This window comes from Lethenteron reissneri, unplaced genomic scaffold (genome assembly GCF_015708825.2).
Source record: "Lethenteron reissneri isolate LAM-NWPU_2019-01 unplaced genomic scaffold, ASM1570882v1 scaffold_1554, whole genome shotgun sequence".
NCBI lineage: Eukaryota > Metazoa > Chordata > Hyperoartia > Petromyzontiformes > Petromyzontidae > Lethenteron > Lethenteron reissneri.
In genome coordinates, this window is record NW_026891283.1 from 28985 (window position 1) to 49149 (window position 20165).

The following is a 20165-nucleotide window of genomic DNA, read 5'->3' on the forward strand; positions in this document are numbered from 1 at the left end:
ATGCAAATTCCTTTGTCAAGGCACCCAGCTTATATACATGCTCCAAGCTCGTGTACTCTTTTGTTTGTATTATGACTGCAGGTATTGTGGTCTATGCAAACATGACTCCTTGTAAAAAAAAGGTGTCAGTTTTGTTGCCAGATAGAAGGGTAAAAGAACAATTATCAAAACATGCATGGTTAGCCCAATTAGATATTAGATGACAATCTGATTCATCTTCATCGCACTCGCGGTGGTCACGTGACCGATCTCCGTAACCAGGTTGGGATTCGACGTGGAAATTGATTTTTCGGAGCCGCTCGCTGCGACGCATCCCGCCTTTCGGCAGCTCAGGATGCGCTTGAAAGTGGCGATCATCTCCGTGTCCCGAAACGAGTAGATGATGGGGTTCATGGCGGAGTTGAGCTCCGCTATGAGCAAGAAGTACTTCTCGAAGGCCAGGACGTTGCAGTCCGAGCAGAAGGAATCCAGCAGCAGAATCACCAGGCCCGGCGTCCAGCACACAATAAAGGCTCCTGGGAGAGACGGCACGAGCCATTTTTGGCAGCGACGCGTGGAACAAGACCAGCCTTGATAATTGCTTTTTTTTTACCCTTTTATCTGGCAACAAAACTGACACCTTTTTTTACGAGGAGTCATGTTTGCATAGACCACAATACCTGCAGTCGTAATGCAAACAAAAAAACAGTTGTGCGCCTTTTGGCGTCATCTGGTCCAACACCATGTGAGACTAGGCTCTAAGGAAAGGTGTCTCGGGTGTGGACCAATCAACTTCAAGGACAGTGCGTACATTATCAGAGTTATGTTTTTTGTTTGCATTATGACTGCAGGTATTGTGGTCTATGCAAACGTGACTCCTTGTAAAAAAGGTGTCAGTTTTGTTGCCAGATAGAAGGGTAAAAAAACAATTATCGTGAATCGTGTTGTCGAATGTTCTGCCCAGACAGACCCACAACGCTTACCCAACATGATGGTGACCGTTACGAGCAAGCTCACGGGGGCGTCTTGCCTCCGGGAGCACCTGGAGCTATTCTGCAGCACGGGTATCCTGTCCCTCCACATGTTCACGAAGATGTGGCCGTAGAGCCCCGCCATGATGAGGAACATGGAGAGGTTGTAGCCGGCCCAGAAGGCGACGTAGCTGGCGCTGTACAGCGGCGCCATGGTGGAGCACGTGCCGACGTCGCAGACGCAGTTCCAGCCCATGGTGGGCATGGCGCCGGCGATGATGGCCACGAGCCAGATGATCGCGACGACCGTCACGACGCGCCGCTCGCTCATCCGCTGCATCCGGAACAGCGCGACGTGGCGCTCGATGGCGATGACCAGGAGGCTGGCGACGGAGGCGGTGAGGCTCGTGTTGATCAGCCCCTGGCGCAGCATCCAGGTCTCCAGCGACAGCTTGCGAGTGTTGGGCCCCGTGTTGACAACCAGGTAGATGTACGCCACTCCGGCAAAGAAATCCGCCGCGGCCAGGTTGGCCATGAGAAAGTAGACGGGGTGGTGGAGTGTCTTGTTGATGTACACGGCGAACATGACGAGGGCGTTGGCCAGAATGATGCCGAGGCACAAGGTCAGGCCGAGCACCATGACCAGCGTGCTGGTGAAGGACCACTCGTCGTAGAGCGGCTTGTTGCTGTTGCGGTAGAAGAATGCGATCGTCTCGTTGTGGTGGCAGCTGACGTCCATCTCGTTCTCGCGTTGTGTTTCCCACGTCCAAGCACACCTGCAAAGCAAAGATTATTTAAAGGAAACCAACACCAATCGAGACTAGGCTCTAAGAAAAGCTGTCTGGGGTGTGGACCAATCAACATCAAGGACAGTGCATATCATTATCATCATCAGAGTTGTTTCTTTTTGTTTGCATTTTGACTGCTTGTGTTGTGGTTATTGCAAACATGATGCCTTGTATAAAGGTGTCAAGTTTTTGTACCAGTTTAAAGGGTAAAAACCTACTACTAAAGAGCTGTTGTTATACAATTACATCTCGATAGCGTTCCTCCTCTGAGCGTCATGATCATAGACAATGGCACCATCTTATTATCTGCACTGGCGTCCGTGACTGATTGCCCTATTTAATGACCCCCAGGGGAATGTGACTCAGGGTCGTGAAAAGAGGTGATGTCATCTTGTCACACTGCCGATACATGTGTACGCACACGCGTGTACATGTATAGGAACTCTCGCATCATACATGTACAGTCCGCTTGAATAATTCCACTGCTGGATGATGACCTCCGCACACGTCTTGTGGGTCGGGTCAAGAGCGATATTTGACTATACTTCACCACGCTGGTCAGTGGGGTTTGTGGTGGAGGTGGTGGTGGGGAGTGCAGTACACCAATAGGGGTTTCTGCACTGCCAACTGCTGTCTACAACGCCCACAGCACCTTTATACTGCACGTGGTGGTGGTGGTCAACCCATCCAAAGCACTTCTGACACAAACCCTGCTTAGCTTACAAAATCGGAAAAGGCTGCGTGCATTGTGAGTGATCTGGTCAAAGGCTACGTTGACATCAGCACACTAACATTGCATACATAACACTGGTCAACACACTTTTTGTGGCATAAGGTATTCCAACGGTGTTAAGGTCATTTTGGGGTGCTGATGATTCCAAATCTGGCATCAGTTTTTGTCCATCACATCAGGTTTTTGAGATATTATCAAATATTGCATTTTCAATAAAAACGGCAGAATAAAAATATTAAATAAATGTGGATATCTACATAAAATGATATTATATGCACACTCTCCTAAAAATACAGCACCGTATTTTAACACTAAAGCAGTCACTGACTCGCAACAACTTGCAATCATAAGTGACAGAGTTAATTTCGGGTAAAATCAATGAAAATGGGGTATGCCGATAGCATAAAAAATAGACGTGATAGAGCAAATCTGAGATCAGATTTAGAATCGGCACCCTGAAATTAGCCTAGAACAGCTGCAACAGTCCAGGCCAGAAAAACATGTTTTTGTTGTTGTTGACCAGTGTAATTAACGCGGCTTGCAATTTAGGAAGAAATGCCGCATTACACGTAACAATGTCATGGTTTCTAGCACAGATTCTCTTCACGTGAGAGTTGGGGACAGACTAAAAGGGGGTTTGAACAAGGCGAGCCCTGGCTACCTGTGGCGTTCACCCTCTACACGATAACAAACGCAACGCAAACCTCACAGAATCCTGTCATTGTTGAGCAGCGTCTCTTAGGATTAGCACATGGCCAGTAGGCAAGGCAAGGTCAAAACAAGCTGACCTTTACCCGACCTTTGACCTCACCCCTCGGCACACAGACACCTTTACCCTTTGACCCCTCTGCAGGCAGTCGACGGAGAAGTGGCGGGAAGAAGGGCCCAGGCTGCGCACGTGTTGGCTCAGGCGAGGCCCGGATGTGGATGTCAGGGCCCCGGATGTCAGGGCCCCGGATGTCAGGGCCCGTGGACACGTGACGCAGGAGGCGTGGCCAGGGGGCGGGGCTCGGGGGAGAGAAGATGAAAGGGGGCGGGGCGAAGGGGTCAGTCACGTGACCTGGGTCTCTGTGAGTCTGTGGGTCTCTGTGAGTCTGTGGGTCTGTGTGAGTGTGTGTGAAAATATAAGAATAGATTTACCCTATTCTAGACGGGGTGGTGGAGTGTCTTGTTGATGTACACGGCGAACATGACGAGGGCGTTGGCCAGAATGATGCCGAGGCACAAGGTCAGGCCGAGCACCATGACCAGCGTGCTGGTGAAGGACCACTCGTCGTAGAGCGGCTTGTTGCTGTTGCGGTAGAAGAATGCGATCGTCTCGTTGTGGTGGCAGCTGACGTCCATCTCGTTCTCGCGTTGTGTTTCCCACGTCCAAGCACACCTGCAAAGCAAAGATTATTTAAAGGAAACCAACACCAATCGAGACTAGGCTCTAAGAAAAGCTGTCTGGGGTGTGGACCAATCAACATCAAGGACAGTGCATATCATTATCATCATCAGAGTTGTTTCTTTTTGTTTGCATTTTGACTGCTTGTGTTGTGGTTATTGCAAACATGATGCCTTGTATAAAGGTGTCAAGTTTTTGTACCAGTTTAAAGGGTAAAAACCTACTACTAAAGAGCTGTTGTTATACAATTACATCTCGATAGCGTTCCTCCTCTGAGCGTCATGATCATAGACAATGGCACCATCTTATTATCTGCACTGGCGTCCGTGACTGATTGCCCTATTTAATGACCCCCAGGGGAATGTGACTCAGGGTCGTGAAAAGAGGTGATGTCATCTTGTCACACTGCCGATACATGTGTACGCACACGCGTGTACATGTATAGGAACTCTCGCATCATACATGTACAGTCCGCTTGAATAATTCCACTGCTGGATGATGACCTCCGCACACGTCTTGTGGGTCGGGTCAAGAGCGATATTTGACTATACTTCACCACGCTGGTCAGTGGGGTTTGTGGTGGAGGTGGTGGTGGGGAGTGCAGTACACCAATAGGGGTTTCTGCACTGCCAACTGCTGTCTACAACGCCCACAGCACCTTTATACTGCACGTGGTGGTGGTGGTCAACCCATCCAAAGCACTTCTGACACAAACCCTGCTTAGCTTACAAAATCGGAAAAGGCTGCGTGCATTGTGAGTGATCTGGTCAAAGGCTACGTTGACATCAGCACACTAACATTGCATACATAACACTGGTCAACACACTTTTTGTGGCATAAGGTATTCCAACGGTGTTAAGGTCATTTTGGGGTGCTGATGATTCCAAATCTGGCATCAGTTTTTGTCCATCACATCAGGTTTTTGAGATATTATCAAATATTGCATTTTCAATAAAAACGGCAGAATAAAAATATTAAATAAATGTGGATATCTACATAAAATGATATTATATGCACACTCTCCTAAAAATACAGCACCGTATTTTAACACTAAAGCAGTCACTGACTCGCAACAACTTGCAATCATAAGTGACAGAGTTAATTTCGGGTAAAATCAATGAAAATGGGGTATGCCGATAGCATAAAAAATAGACGTGATAGAGCAAATCTGAGATCAGATTTAGAATCGGCACCCTGAAATTAGCCTAGAACAGCTGCAACAGTCCAGGCCAGAAAAACATGTTTTTGTTGTTGTTGACCAGTGTAATTAACGCGGCTTGCAATTTAGGAAGAAATGCCGCATTACACGTAACAATGTCATGGTTTCTAGCACAGATTCTCTTCACGTGAGAGTTGGGGACAGACTAAAAGGGGGTTTGAACAAGGCGAGCCCTGGCTACCTGTGGCGTTCACCCTCTACACGATAACAAACGCAACGCAAACCTCACAGAATCCTGTCATTGTTGAGCAGCGTCTCTTAGGATTAGCACATGGCCAGTAGGCAAGGCAAGGTCAAAACAAGCTGACCTTTACCCGACCTTTGACCTCACCCCTCGGCACACAGACACCTTTACCCTTTGACCCCTCTGCAGGCAGTCGACGGAGAAGTGGCGGGAAGAAGGGCCCAGGCTGCGCACGTGTTGGCTCAGGCGAGGCCCGGATGTGGATGTCAGGGCCCCGGATGTCAGGGCCCCGGATGTCAGGGCCCGTGGACACGTGACGCAGGAGGCGTGGCCAGGGGGCGGGGCTCGGGGGAGAGAAGATGAAAGGGGGCGGGGCGAAGGGGTCAGTCACGTGACCTGGGTCTCTGTGAGTCTGTGGGTCTCTGTGAGTCTGTGGGTCTGTGTGAGTGTGTGTGAAAATATAAGAATAGATTTACCCTATTCTTATGCATTATCTTTCATTATCCTATGGGCATAAATAAAGTTGGGCCAGTCTGCCAAAATGTCACGTTATATATACATTCTTTCTCTGTTATGGCAGAAAAAGAACATGCTGTTCTCGTGAATCAACCTGATTTTCATTGCATTCGTTCACGAATGTAGCACCTTATACATGGCACAAAAAGACAGCTTGGTGTGGAGTCAAAAGGGATTATCCCAGTAAAATACGATCAACTCCACCACGACAGCGATCGCTGCGCACGTCAGCTTACATGAAGTATGATCTGTGTTTTGATTTAGTGCGCTGATCTTAAAGGTGCATTGAAAAATGTTGATACTCCGACTGATGCTCCTGCTGTTGTGGAGTGACTCATGCAGCCAGCTATGGCTGCAGGGTTCTGGTGGTACATGTTGTTTACGTCGTTTATTGTGAAAATTCGGTCACAGTTCCTATGATCACTGTTTCATTGCTTTTATGGCTTGATTTTGGTGATTTTCGAAAAGTTTTTTGGTTTGGCCATGTTTGTTTGTTGTAGTACAGAGTTAGACTGATGGCCTTAATCTAAGTTGTCTTGTGGTTGTTGTTGTTGTTGTTTGAATTGCATCCCACTGGGATTTTTGCACACAGCGTTGGTGTAACGGTGCTTTTTCTGCAATATTTTGCTGTCTTTTCTTGGATTTTCTGTTTGCACTCAGTCACATATTCACTTTAAGATGTTTTTGTTCATGTTTTTGTTTTTTGTTTGTTGAGGTTGCACCCGATTCAAGAGCCAAATGGCTCACAGGGCCACACCTAATACATGAACATGAACTTGAAGGTCCTAGTGTGGACACACGTTGACCAGTGTAAGAGGCGGGGGGGTGGTCACCTTCGGTCAACCCCCACACGCCTCAAGTTTCAAGTTTTCATGTATTAGGTATAGCCCTGTGAGCCATTCGGCTCTTGAATCGGGTGCAACCGCAACAAACAAAAAAACAAAAACATGAACAAGAAAACATCTTAAAGTGACTATGTGACTAAGTGCAAACAGAAAATCCAAGAAAAGACAGCAAAATATTGCAGAAAAAGCACCATACACCAATGCTGTGTGCAAAAATCCCAGTGGGATGCAAGTCAAACAACAACAACAACAACCACAAGACAACTTAGATTAAGGCCATCAGTCTAACTCTGTACTACAACAAACAAACATGGCCAAACCGAAAAACTTTTCAAAAATCACCAAAATAAAGCCATTAAAGCAATGAAACAGTGGTCATAGGAACTCTGCTGCCCCCTGTGGGCCCGTGAGCTTGGGTGCATCTAAGGTGACCTGCAGAGCCTTGCTACGGTACAACACGTGTACACACACTCACAGTTTAACACTCACACACACAACAACAACCGCCATTCGCCACTAAGTGGCGGTGACGTCACCACGACGCTTGTGCCAGGCCATGTGCACTTTGAGGCTACCACGTGGCAGGAGGAGGTCACGGGGCAGACCCAGCAGGTGTTACGTGTCAACTGACTGAGACAGTGGCTGATGCTACCACCACATTGTGGGCCCCTGCTGTGCCAACTCGCTGTGTGGGTCTCTGCAGGTCTCCACAACTTGCGGATGAGTTCTGCTGCTGCTATTTCAACGACCCTGAGGTTTGGTGGTCGTCTGGGCCTTCGTTGGTGTTGACGCCTTGGTAATTGAGATGTTAACTACCTCGCCTGGTGTACAGGAGGTCGTGGGTTACACCATAATCATCACGGTGGCTGGGAAATGTTAACTACCTCGCCTGGTATACAGGAGGTCGTGGGTTACACCACCATCATCACGGTGGCTGGGAAATGTTAACTACCTCGCCTGGTATACAGGAGGTCGTGGGTTACACCACCATCATCATCACGGTGGCTGGGAAATGTTAACTACCTCGCCTGGTATACAGGATGTGCAGTACTACACTACGTACTACACTATACACAACTATATGCTATACTACTGGACACTCTACTATACAATACACTTCTATATACTACACTATACACATATATACTACACTGTACTATACAGTACACTACTATACACTGCACGATACAATACACTACATTGGTATACACTACTATACACTGCTATACACTATAGTAATGTACACTACACTACTATACACTCCACTACTATATACTACACTAAACACTTATATCTACTATACTATACAGTACACTACTATACAATACACTATACTATACACTACAAAGCTATACAATACACTACTATACACTACACTACTATACACTTATATATACTACACTACACTACTATACACTCCACTATACAATACACTATACATTTCAATATTCTACACTATACACATATATACTACACTGTACTATACAGTACGCTACTATACACTACACTGGTATCCACTACACTACTATATACTACACTATAGTAATATACACTTTACACTACTATACACTACTCTAAACACTTATATTTACTACACTACTATACACTATACTATACAATACACTACTATACACTCCACTGCTTTTCACTACACTATACACTTTACACTACTATCCACTACACTACTATATACTACACTATACAATACACTATACACTCCACTGCTATACACTACACTATACACTGCTATATTCACTATAGTAATATACACTACTATACACTACACTATACACTTTACACTACTATCCAATACACGACTATATACTACCCTATACTATACAGTACATTACTATACACTACACTATACACTTATATATACTACACTACTATACACTATACCACAACATTTACAATTGTTGAGTACTGTGACGTTTCGCTGGTAACTGCATCCAGCATCATCGGGCAATTCGCCAGAATGGTGAGGCTCTGCTCTGGCTCCCGGTCTTAAATAAAAAAATATTTGTAAATGTTGTGGTTTCACGCTTCAACACACCGGTGTGGGGCTAAAGTAGTGAACTATTTTGTCTTTTGTCAACGTGACACTTTTTTGCTGATTGGCCGTGTCGGGTGGTGGAGGGTTACGACACATAAATAACGCGATCTAATCCCAAAATGTTGATTATGAATAAAATTGGTCGCGAAAGCCTGCTACGTGTTAAACTGTGTGGAGTGTGTTGTTGTTACGCTCTTACCACATGCCCCCGACTGGACATCTGTGGGTTCAAGATCTTTCTAGCTCATCGGAATCCTCCTGCTGCAGTCTAAACATTCTCTGTGCCTTGTGTGGGTCTCCTTGGATTACCACCACTTGAGCATTCCACTTACATATAGTTATAGCTGTCAACCCCTTATTACAGACCAAGTCAGACCTTAATGGTCACCCCGTGCCCTTGTGAATCTCAACTTTCGTCCTGCAAAGTCCCATCACAAGGGAGAAACAATCAAAGACACAAAACAATTGTTGCTGCTCGTATCCAAACGGCTGTCCGCCGTATGCACCTGAAAACTCAATTTCCCTCTGAAAACAAAAATAATTAGCATTTTCACTGCTTGTGTTGTGGTTATTGCAAACATGATCCCTTGTATAAAGGTGTCAGTTTTTGTACCAGTTGAAAGGGTAACAACCTACTACTACTGTGGCTACTTTGTTGTTGTCACGCTGCACGATGGGACCGACCGCCGGGACTGGTTTGCTACGGCCTTTGGAGCGGCTTTGCCAGTTTCGGTAGATCGTCTCAGGACCGCTGGATAATGTCGGATGATTATCGTGCCGTGCCGGATAATCAATGATGATCGACGGTATCCCGAGGCAGCAAAAGAGCTGAACGCGGCGCGCGGCCAGCCAACGTGCCGTCTGAATCCGCGTCTCTCTTCTTGAATCCTCAGGTGGGCACGCTTCTGGCGAGCTGGTGGTCACAATGAGCTGGAACTTCCTGACCCGTTTGTTGGAGGAGATATCTTTGCACTCGACGTACCTGGGCAAGCTCTGGCTAACCACGTTCCTGATCTTGCGCATCATGCTGACGATCGTGGCGGGCGAATCCATCTATCACGATGAACAGAGCTCGTTCATGTGCAACTCCCAACAGCCGGGCTGCACGAACATGTGCTACGACACCTTTGCTCCCCTGTCCTACGTGCGCTTCTGGATCTTTCAGATTATCACCGTGGCGACACCCAGCATTCTCTACCTCGCCTTCGCCATACACAGGATACAGAGGTCTAGTGAAGTTACACTATGAGACATCTCCTTTACCAGTGGCAAAATATAGTAGTAGGTTTTTACCCTTTAAACTGGTACAAAACTGACACCTTTATACAAGGCATCATTTTGAGTTGTGCGCCTTTTGGTGTCATCTGGTCCAACACCAATGGAGACTAGGCTCTAAAGAAAGCCGTCTTGGGTTTGGACCAATCAACTTCAAGGACAGTGCATATTATTATCATTATCAGAGTTGTTTCTTTTTGTTTGCATTTTGACTGCTTGTGTTGTGGTTATTGCAAACATGATGCCTTGTATAAAGGTGTCAGTTTTTGTACCAGTTGAAAGGGTAAAAACCTACTACTAGGCCTAGTGAAGTTACGGCGACGACGATAACCGTGATAAGAACGGCGAAGTCCCCCAAAAAAACCTTCATTCCGCTCTTTGTTCTTGCGAGAAGGAGATGTTTAACTTTTACTCCCGCGTCGTTATCCGCAGGTCAGAGAGCTCGCCTGGCGATCAAGGAGGGGAGTTTCCCGACGAGGCCAAGAAGAACGACTACAGACGGCACGACGGGCGTCGCGCTATCAGGGCCGACGGCCTCATGTGGGCCTACGCGCTGCAGCTCGTCCTGCGCACGGTGGCCGAAGCGGGCTTCCTTCTGGGCCAGTACGTGATGTACGGCTTGGAGGTGATCCCCCGCTTTGTGTGCCCCCGCCGCTACCCCTGCGTCCACTTCGTCGACTGCTTCGTGTCGAGGCCCACGGAGAAGACCGTCTTCCTGCACGTGATGTATGCCGTGGGGTGCCTCAGCCTGGCTCTCGACCTGGCCGAGATGTGGCACCTGGGGATGGGCGCTCTCAGGGACGAGCTGCCGGGCAGCCGAGCCAAGCGCCGGTATTGACAGCACTATGAGACATCTCCTTTAGCAGTGGCAAAATATAGTAGTAGGGTTTTACCCTTTCAACTGGTACACAAACTGACACCTTTATACAAGGCATCATGTTTGCAATAACCACAACACAAGAAGTCAAAATGCAAACAAAAATAAACAACTCTGATAATGATAATAATATGCACTGTCCTTGAAGTTGATTGGTCCACACCTGAGACAACTTCAAGGACAGTGCATATTATTATCATCAGAGTTGTTTCTTTTTGTTTAACACATAGGCTTTCGCGACCAATGTTATTCATAATCAACGTTTTTGGGTTTAGATCGCGTTATTTATAAATGTGTCGTAACCCTCCACCACCCGACACGGCCAATCAGTAAAAAGTGTCACGTTGACAAAGACAAATAGTTCACTGCTTTAGCCCACCGGTGTGTTGAAGCCACAACATTTACAATTTGAGTACGACGTTTCGCTGGTAATTGCATCCAGCATCATCGGGCAATTCGCCAGAATGGTGAGGGGCTCTGCTGTGTCTCCCGTTCTTATATAGAGCAGCAGCAGGGTGACGTCATCATTAACTCATTAACTCATCAGGTGCAAAGATTCAAGGGGGGAGTGATTGTAATTATATACTAGATTAGTAATCAGGCTATTGTTACGATGCGAGTTGTAGATTAGTAATCATTTGGAATGTGTTTTATTGTGATTATGCTACATTAGTTATCAGTTAGTGGTTGTTTCCCTTATAAGGAATTGTAATGTATCTTATTTAATATGTAGGGGTTATTACGGGAGAAACGGCGGACGAGAAACACAGAGGTGTGTGCACTCACACACACGGGTGGTCGCACCGACGTCCGCATCCGTGATCCCCCACGCCCCCAAGCCCTCTGAGGGGATCCCTATAAAAGGCGGGGAGCCAGAGAGCTCGAGGCAGTACGACACGAAGCTGACCAGTGAAGATCGAAGACTCGGAGATTAGGCCCTGGGACTCCCCTGTCTCGCTGCCCTTGTCAGGGCCGAGCTGGGTAAGCCAGCGGCGCGGCCCAAGAGCTCCCGGACCTCTGCCCTTGGCAGGGCAAGGCCGGCTTAGCTGGTGCCGAGATCTGTGCTTGCCAGGGCCAGATCAGTCAGCCTCCCGTAGCCCAGTAGAGGAGGACTGGGGAACAGGACAGAGGGCATAGTACTAGGGTGGGTTTCCCATAGTACGGGTGAAGGGGCCGTTACCCCTTCAACTATTGTGCCTGTCACTGAGTTAATAAACAGAGTGTGCCTCAACTCCGACCTCGTCTCCTCGAACTTACTACAAATAATACGCTTCCAGGCCGCACTAAGCCTGTAGCTGTCTGAGCGATTAAAGTTATTTCTGTTTCTCTCAATTTCAATCGATTCTCTAATTAGTCTTTGCCAGTAGTAACTAGTTTTACACAACACTTCCACGTTGTCAAAATCAATTGAGTGTCCCTGTTGGCATGCATGTTCTGCTACTGCCGACAGTTGTGTTTGTGATAGTTTCATATTTTTCTATATAAGAACGGGAGACAGCAGAGCCTCACCATTCTGGCGAATTGCCCGATGATGCTGGATGCAATTACCAGCGAAACGTCGTACTCAAATTGTAAATGTTGTGGCTTCAACACACCGGTGGGCTAAAGCAGTGAACTATTTGTTTCTTTTTGTTTCCATTTTGACTGCTTGTGTTGTGGTTATTGCAAACATGATGCCTTGTATAATGGTGTCAGTTTTGTACCAATTTAAATGGTAAAAACCTACTATACGGTATTGACAGCGTTGTTGTTGTTTGTTACATTGGCGGCATTCCACCGGCGGCATCGGGGCCGGATTGAGGTTTATTGTAGGCCTCAGGCACTTCTGTTTCACAGGCCTTCAGTGGTAATGTTCTACAACTGCTACGGCTGCTAACTTCTGTTGCACAGGCCTTCAGTGGTAATGTTCTACAACTGCTACGGCTGCTAACCCATGTCACTAACTCCCTCCGCTGTCACTCGGATTCTTTCACGCGGCACTTGAAACTGGACGTGCGTCGTCGCTGCCGACACGTCAGAGGTCGCAGCCGGGTACCCGATACCCATACCCTACCCGATACCCGGCTACCCGTACCCGGCCGGGTACGGGTACCCATTTGCGACCCTGGTGTGGCCGGGTACGGGTACGGGTAAGGAATCAAAACCCGTTTGCGACCTCTGGTCTGCATACACTTTGCCAAGACTAGCGGTGAGCATTTAAAAATGCGCTGTTGTTGTTGTCATCAACAGGATTGCGAAGGGCAATCCTCTTCCTCCTCGTCCTCCTCCTCCCGACGCGGCCGAGACGGAGGAGGCCGCCCCCCGGCAGATGGCGATAACGGCGGCAGATGCGTTGCAGCTGCAAGGCTACCTGCGCACGATAGAGCGGCGGCTGGACCTGACGATTTCCCCATTGCCCCGACGGGCCAGGGCAGCGTGGGGACACGGGGAGAGCGGAACAGGGAGAGGTGGGGGAGGCGGAGAGGGAGGACGGCGGGGGTCTCCGGCCTCACACTCGGCCGCGGCGGCCGTGAGCAGAAGCCCCCAAGTGCAGCTCGGCAAGAAACACGAAGCGGCGGCAGCAGCAGCAGACGACGAAGTGGAAGATTCCGGAGAAAAACAAGAAGAGGGCAAGGCCGCCTCTAGGAAGGGAAGGGCTGTCCGATCGGAGAAATATCTACCCATCTCAGTTTAAGTTTCCTTACTCTTTGGTTCTTTCGGTAAAGTCCCGTAGGTGTGAATACATATTTTTGTTTTGTTTTATTTTATTTCTACCCACGTGACTTTACCAAATGAATCAAAGAGGATGGATTCCTGCAGCCACGAAAGCTTCAAATCGCCTTTTAAGTTTCCTGTTGCGAGTTTAACGCCGAGCTATTCACAAATAAAGGTCTTCTCTTTGGGGGGTCAGATCTCGCGTGAGTTGTGGATGTGTCATTGTGCCCCCCACCACCCGACATCAGATTCCCACCACTACAGTACTATACACTACACAACTATACACTATACACTACACTACTATACAGTACACTATACACTACACTACTATACAGTACACTACTATACACTACACTACTATACACTACACTATACACTATAGTAATATACACTACAGTAATATACACTACACTATACACTACAGTACTAAACAATACACTACTATACACTACACTACTATACACTACCATACAGTACACTACTATACACTACACTATACACTACAGTAATATAGACTACACAGCTATACACTACAGTAATATACACTACACTATACACTACACTATACACTACACTACTATACACTACTGTACTATACACTACACTACTATACACTACACTATACACTGCACTATACACTACAGTATCTTCTTGGTTTTTTCGGTAAAGTCACGTAGAAGGGAAATAATAAAATAATAAAAATAAAACATAATAAAATAGTATTTAATTATGTAATATTTTGTTTTATTTTTATTATTTTATTTTTTCCCTTCTACGTGACTTTACCGAAAAAATAAAGAAGATGAATCCCTGCAGTCACGAAAGCTTTAAATCGAAATATACACTTCAGTAATATAGACTCCACACTACACCACGTGACACGATGCTACCGGTGGAGGGGAGGGGCTGTCACGTGCTGGGGGGGGGGTTTGAGGAATGAGGCGATGTGAGCCAATCAGGGGAGGGTGCGCGTGTCACGTGATCAAAGGAATCGCTTGTTTAGCAAACGATTCGCTTGCCCTCGAATCGATCTCCGTTGGATTCCAAGGAATCGACGTTACAAGCCTGCAGCACTTTTCCGGATCGACTCGAAAAGGGGAATCGACCATGAAACCACGATTCACGATCCACAGCTGTTGACTCATCTGCTCCAGCCGAGGCACAGACAATGCGACTACCACAACTACCGCACGTACCACAACTACCACACGTACCACTGCTACCACACGTACCACTACTACCACACGTACCACTACTACCGCACGTACCACAACTACCACACGTACCACTACTACCGCACGTACCACAACTACCACACGTACCACTACTACCGCACGTACCACAACTACCGCACGTACCACTACTACCACACGTACCACAACTACCACACGTACCACAACTACCGCACGTACCACTGCTACCACACGTACCACTACTACCACACGTACCACTACTACCGCACGTACCACAACTACCACACGTACCACTACTACCGCACGTACCACAACTACCACACGTACCACTACTACCGCACGTACCACAACTACCGCACGTACCACTACTACCACACGTACCACAACTACCGCACGTACCACTACTACCACACGTACCACAACTACCACACGTACCACTACTACCGCACGTACCACAACTACCGCACGTACCACTACTACCACACGTACCACAACTACCACACGTACCACAACTACCGCACGTACCACTACTACCACACGTACCACTACTACCACACGTACCACAACTACCACACGTACCACAACTACCACACGTACCAGTACCACCACACGTACCACTACTACCACACGTACCAGTACTACTAGAATTGGTACTACAACTAGTAGCGATCCTACTAGTACCGCTTGTACTCACACTACAACTAGTACTACTGCAAGGCCTACTACAACTAGTACTACCAGTAGTACTGCTAGTACGACTACTGCACTACTACCAGTACTACAGCTACTACCAGTACTACTACCAGTACTACCGGTACTACTACCAGTACTACAACTACTACCAGTACTACAACTACCAATACTACTGGTACTACTACCAGTACTACAACTACTACCAGTACTACAACTACTATCTGTACTACTACCAGTACTACAACTACTACCAATACTACTACCAGTACTACAACTACTACCTGTACTACTACCAGTTCTACCGGTACTACTACGACTACTGCTATCACTACTACCGCCTCTATATCTACGAAAAATACTGCTACCCCTACAACTACCCGTCAGTTACTACTACAACCACTACTCCAACTCAGGCAGGGGTGAGTCTATGGTGCAGTGTTGAGTCTGTGGGCAGTGTTGAGTCTTTGATGCAGTGTTGAGTCTATGGTGCAGTGTTGAGTCTATGGGTAGTGTTGAGTCTATGGGCAAAGTTGAGTCTATGGTGCAGTGCTGAGTCTGTGGGCAGTGTTGAGTCTGTGGGCAGTGCTGAGTCTATGGTGCAGTGTTGAGTCTATGGGCAGTGTTGAGTCTGTGGGCAGTGTTGAGTCTATGGTGCAGTGTTGAGTCTATGGGCAGTGTTGAGTCTATGGGCAGTGTTGAGTCTATGGGTAGTGTTGAGTCTATGGGCAGTGTTGAGTCTATGGGTAGTGTTGAGTCTATAGGCAGTGTTGAGTCTGTGGGTAGTGTTGAGTCTGTGGGCAGTGTTGAGCCTGTGGGTAGTGTTGAGTCTATGGGCAGTGTTGAGTCTGTGGGTAGTGTTGAGTCTATGGGGAGTGTTGAGTCTGTGGGCAGTGTTGAGTCTGTGGGCAGTGTTGAGTCTGTGGGCAGTGTTGAGTCTGTGGGCAGTGTTGAGTCTGTGGGCAGTGTTGAGTCTGTGGGTAGTGTTGAGTCTGTGGGCAGTGTTAAGTCTATGGTGCAGTGTTGAGTCTATGGGCAGTGTTGAGTCTATGGGCAGTGTTGAGTCTGTGGGCAGTGTTAAGTCTATGGTGCAGTGTTGAGTCTATGGGCAGTGTTGAGTCTATGGGCAGTGTTGAGTCTGTGGGCAGTGTTAAGTCTATGGTGCAGTGTTTAGTCTATGGTGCAGTGTGTATAGTACAAATCCTTACGCCATGATCCGATGTTCCAGTGTGCAGGTGACGTCACCGGTAGAGGCGGTCTGCAGACGCCGTCGGAACGCCCTCCGCCGTAGGAGGGGGTCGATTCTCCGGTTCACTCATCCACCCACAATCATCCACTCACACCCACAATCACCCACAATCACCCACTCACACCCACAATCACCCACTCACACCCACAATCACCCACTCACACCCACAATCACCCATTCACACCCACTCACACCCACTCACACCCACAATCACCCACTCACACCCACTCACACCCACTTACACCCACAATCACCCACTCACACCCACAATCACCCACTCACACCCACAATCACCCACTCACACCCACAATCACCCACTCACACCCACAATTACCCACTCACACCCACAATCACCCACTCACACCCACTCACACCCACAATCACCCACTCACACCCACAATCACCCACTCACACCCACTCACACCCACAATCACCCACTCACACCCACAATTACCCACTCACACACAATCACCCACTCACACCCACAATCACCCACCCACTCACCCAGTCACTCACCCACTCACACCCACAATCACACACACACTCACTCACCCAGTCACTCACACACTCACTCACCCAGTCACTCACCCACACAATCACCCACAATCACCCACTCACACCCACAATCACCCACCCACTCACTCACCCAGTCACTCACCCACTCACACACACACCCACAATCACCCACTCACTCACCCACCCAGTCACCCACTCACTCATCCACACACCCACAATCACCCACTCACTCATTCACCCAGTCACCCACCCAGTCACCCACTCACTCAACCACCCACTCACCCACCCACTCACTCACCCACCCACTTACTCACCCACCCACTCAACCACTCAGTCACTCAACCACTCACCTACTCACCCACCCACTCACCCACCCACTCACCCAACCACTCACTCAACCACTCACCCACTCACTTACCCACCCACTCACTCAACCACTCACTCAACCACTTACTTACCCACCCACTCACTCACCCACCTACGCACCCACTCACTCAACCACTCACTCACTTACCCACTCACCCACCCACCTACTCACCCACCCACCCACTCAACCACTCATTCACCCACTCACCCACCCACTCACTCACCCACCCACTCAACCACTCGCTCACCCACCCACTTACTCACCCACTCGCTCACCCACTCACTCAACCACTCACCCACCCACTTACTCATCCACTCACCCACCCACTCACTCAAACACTCACTCATCCACTCACCCACCCACCCACCCACTCACTCAACCACTCACCCACCCACTTACTCGCCCACTCACTCACCCACCCACCCACTCACCCACCTACTCACTCAACCATTCACTCAACCACTCACCCACCCACTCACCCAACTACTCACTCAACCACTCACCCACCTACTCACCCACCCACTCACTCAACCACTCACTCACCCACCCACTTACCCACTCACCCACCTACTCACTCACTCACCCACTCACCCACCCACTCACTCACCCACTTACACACCCACCCACTCACTTAACCACTCACTCAACCACTCACTCACCCACCCACTTACCCACCCACTCACCCACCCACTCCACCACTCACTCAACCACTCACCCACTCACCCACCTACTCACCCACTCACTCACCCAGTCACCCACTTACCCACCTACTCACCCACCCACTCACCCACCCACTTGCTCAACCACTTACTCAACCATCACTCAACCACTCACCCACCTACTCACTCACCCACAGGTCCGAGAGAGCCATGAGAGGAGGAGGAGCAGGAGGCCTCGGGCGGACTGGGTCACCCAATTTACGGAGGTGGTCACGCTCCACTCCCACGGCAGTCGAGCTTGTACAAGGTTGGCCGCCTGTCCGAACGCCCATGGCGTCAGCAGAGGCGTCTCCTCTCACCCGACCAGGAAGCGCCCCCCCCCCCCCCCCACACTTTATGGACGCCGCTGGAGGAGCCGGCACCGCTGACGGGCACAGAGCCCTCGGGCACGGCGATCGACGCGGGATCAATCTTCACCGGGCCGGCGGTGGTGATGGGGTTCCGTTGAAGGCTCCGCGGTCGAGCTGACGGCAGCGCGGAACCCAGAGAGAGAGAGACGGCGAAGGGTCCCCTCAGGGAGTGATGTAGGATCACCCTCAGCGGGGGCCGATACCGCTGGATGCCATCGGAGCAGAAACCGCGCCAAAATCCCCTAGGCCCAACGGTAGAATCCCCGAGGCTGTAAAATGGCCGTGCCTTTCAGACAATGGCCTCACTCCCGTGAGCTCTGAAATCTTATTTTCAGCCCTAAGGCTGTCATTCCCACATTTAAGCACGAGTGTGGAGATGATTGTGTTCTCTAAGTAATAATTCTAAAGCAATTTTACTCAATTCCTAGTAATGTGTGTGTGCGTGGATTCCGTCGCGATATAGAATGTTTCCTCTGAGACAAATTCGAACTGTAAAAACATGCTTGAGTATTGCAATTACGTTTTCATTTGCAACAATTGTATCATCTGTTAGCATGTGCATTGCAGTGTCACCTTGAAAGTATGCTTGAATTCCAACCCTTACACGTCACAAAGTTTTGAACATGTACTTGTTATCGCATGTAAATGTACAATTTAATAATTCTGACAAGATTGTTGGCTTGTGTTGCCACTGTTCCTCTGACTATCACCGTGTTTTTTTGCAGTAATTTGTACACTGACATCGCTGTGCGTGACAATAAATTAGCCGTCTCTGTTCAGGGCTTGGTGTTGCAATGCCACTTTCCCCAAATTAGAAGTAGATAAACTCAACAATCCCCAAATGAGACGCGGATAACCAGAGTTTACCCGTATTTAGTAGCCTAACACATGGCGATGAACGTGGTTGACTACGTACGGTGTGAAAGACGTTCAGCATACAGAGAGACACGAAGCTATTGTGAAACCCAATGGTGTTATTCCTTTTCACTCACATCACGATGTGATACATCAATGTTGTCAGACTTAAATCAAATTTCATTATGTGTAGAGGAGTAAAATGGGGACGTGACGTCAGGTGTGCCGTTCAGTGCGATGACGTCACCTCTCCTAGGAGCACACTCTTAAAGTGAGTGCTCCTAATCTCAGCTTGTTACCTGTATAAAAGACACCTGTTCACAGAAGCAATCAATCAGATTCCAAACTCTCCACCATGGCCAAGACCAAAGAGCTCTACAAGGATGTCAGCGACAAGATTGTAGACCTACGTTTGAATGTTGAAGCGAGATTCATCGATGTCGTCACGACTGATAATACAAACCCCTAGACAACTAGAGAGCCAGTAACAAGTCGCGATACACTTTGTGCATAATCGCAAATAATCATAAACACAATACTCTTTGGTTCTTTCGGTAGTCACGTAGGTATGAAATAAAATGTGTTGCGCCCCAAACGTCGCGATTTATTTTATTTTATACCCCACGTGACTTTACCGAAAGAACCAAAGAGTATGGATTCTTGCAGTCACGAAAACTTCAAATCACAATAATAACACAACAC

The 20165-nt window shown here is 48.3% G+C and overlaps 2 protein-coding genes across 4 annotated transcripts; one reads left to right on the forward strand and one right to left on the reverse strand.

Moving 5' to 3' along the window:
- Window positions 1–130: 130 nt before the first annotated feature.
- On the reverse strand, window positions 131–18477 carry LOC133362624 (lysophosphatidic acid receptor 1-A-like). Of its 3 annotated transcripts, none has more exons than XM_061581543.1 (5): window positions 18390–18477; window positions 5433–5605; window positions 3307–3852; window positions 963–1726; window positions 131–515 (listed from the first exon to the last, which is right to left on the reverse strand). In XM_061581543.1, the coding sequence occupies exons 4-5, from the start codon at window positions 1687–1689 to the stop codon at window positions 196–198; spliced, it is 1047 nt and encodes a 348-aa protein (XP_061437527.1). In that variant the 5' UTR covers window positions 1690–1726; window positions 3307–3852; window positions 5433–5605; window positions 18390–18477; the 3' UTR covers window positions 131–195. The 3 variants fall into 3 exon arrangements, with proteins under 3 accessions (XP_061437527.1, XP_061437526.1, XP_061437525.1); XM_061581542.1 differs by lacking the exon at window positions 18390–18477 and having other exon boundaries at window positions 3307–3479; window positions 3612–3852; window positions 5433–6219; XM_061581541.1 differs by lacking the exon at window positions 18390–18477 and having other exon boundaries at window positions 5433–6219.
- On the forward strand, window positions 9319–10831 carry LOC133362626 (gap junction gamma-1 protein-like). Its single transcript, XM_061581544.1, has 2 exons — window positions 9319–9923; window positions 10263–10831. The coding sequence occupies exons 1-2, from the start codon at window positions 9601–9603 to the stop codon at window positions 10786–10788; spliced, it is 849 nt and encodes a 282-aa protein (XP_061437528.1). The 5' UTR covers window positions 9319–9600; the 3' UTR covers window positions 10789–10831.
- Window positions 18478–20165: the final 1688 nt, after the last annotated feature.

Excerpts from the sequence above, each read along its gene's own strand:
- LOC133362624 (XM_061581543.1), bottom strand. The coding sequence starts at position 1,689 with ATGGACGTCAGCTGCCACCACAACGAGACGATCGCATTCTTCTACCGC. Across the intron at positions 516-962 it reads AACGGTCACCATCATGTTGG|GAGCCTTTATTGTGTGCTGG; the intron begins GTAAGCGTTGTG and ends CGTCTCTCCCAG.
- LOC133362626 (XM_061581544.1), top strand. The coding sequence starts at position 9,601 with ATGAGCTGGAACTTCCTGACCCGTTTGTTGGAGGAGATATCTTTGCAC. Across the intron at positions 9,924-10,262 it reads TCTAGTGAAGTTACACTATG|TTACGGCGACGACGATAACC; the intron begins AGACATCTCCTT and ends GGCCTAGTGAAG.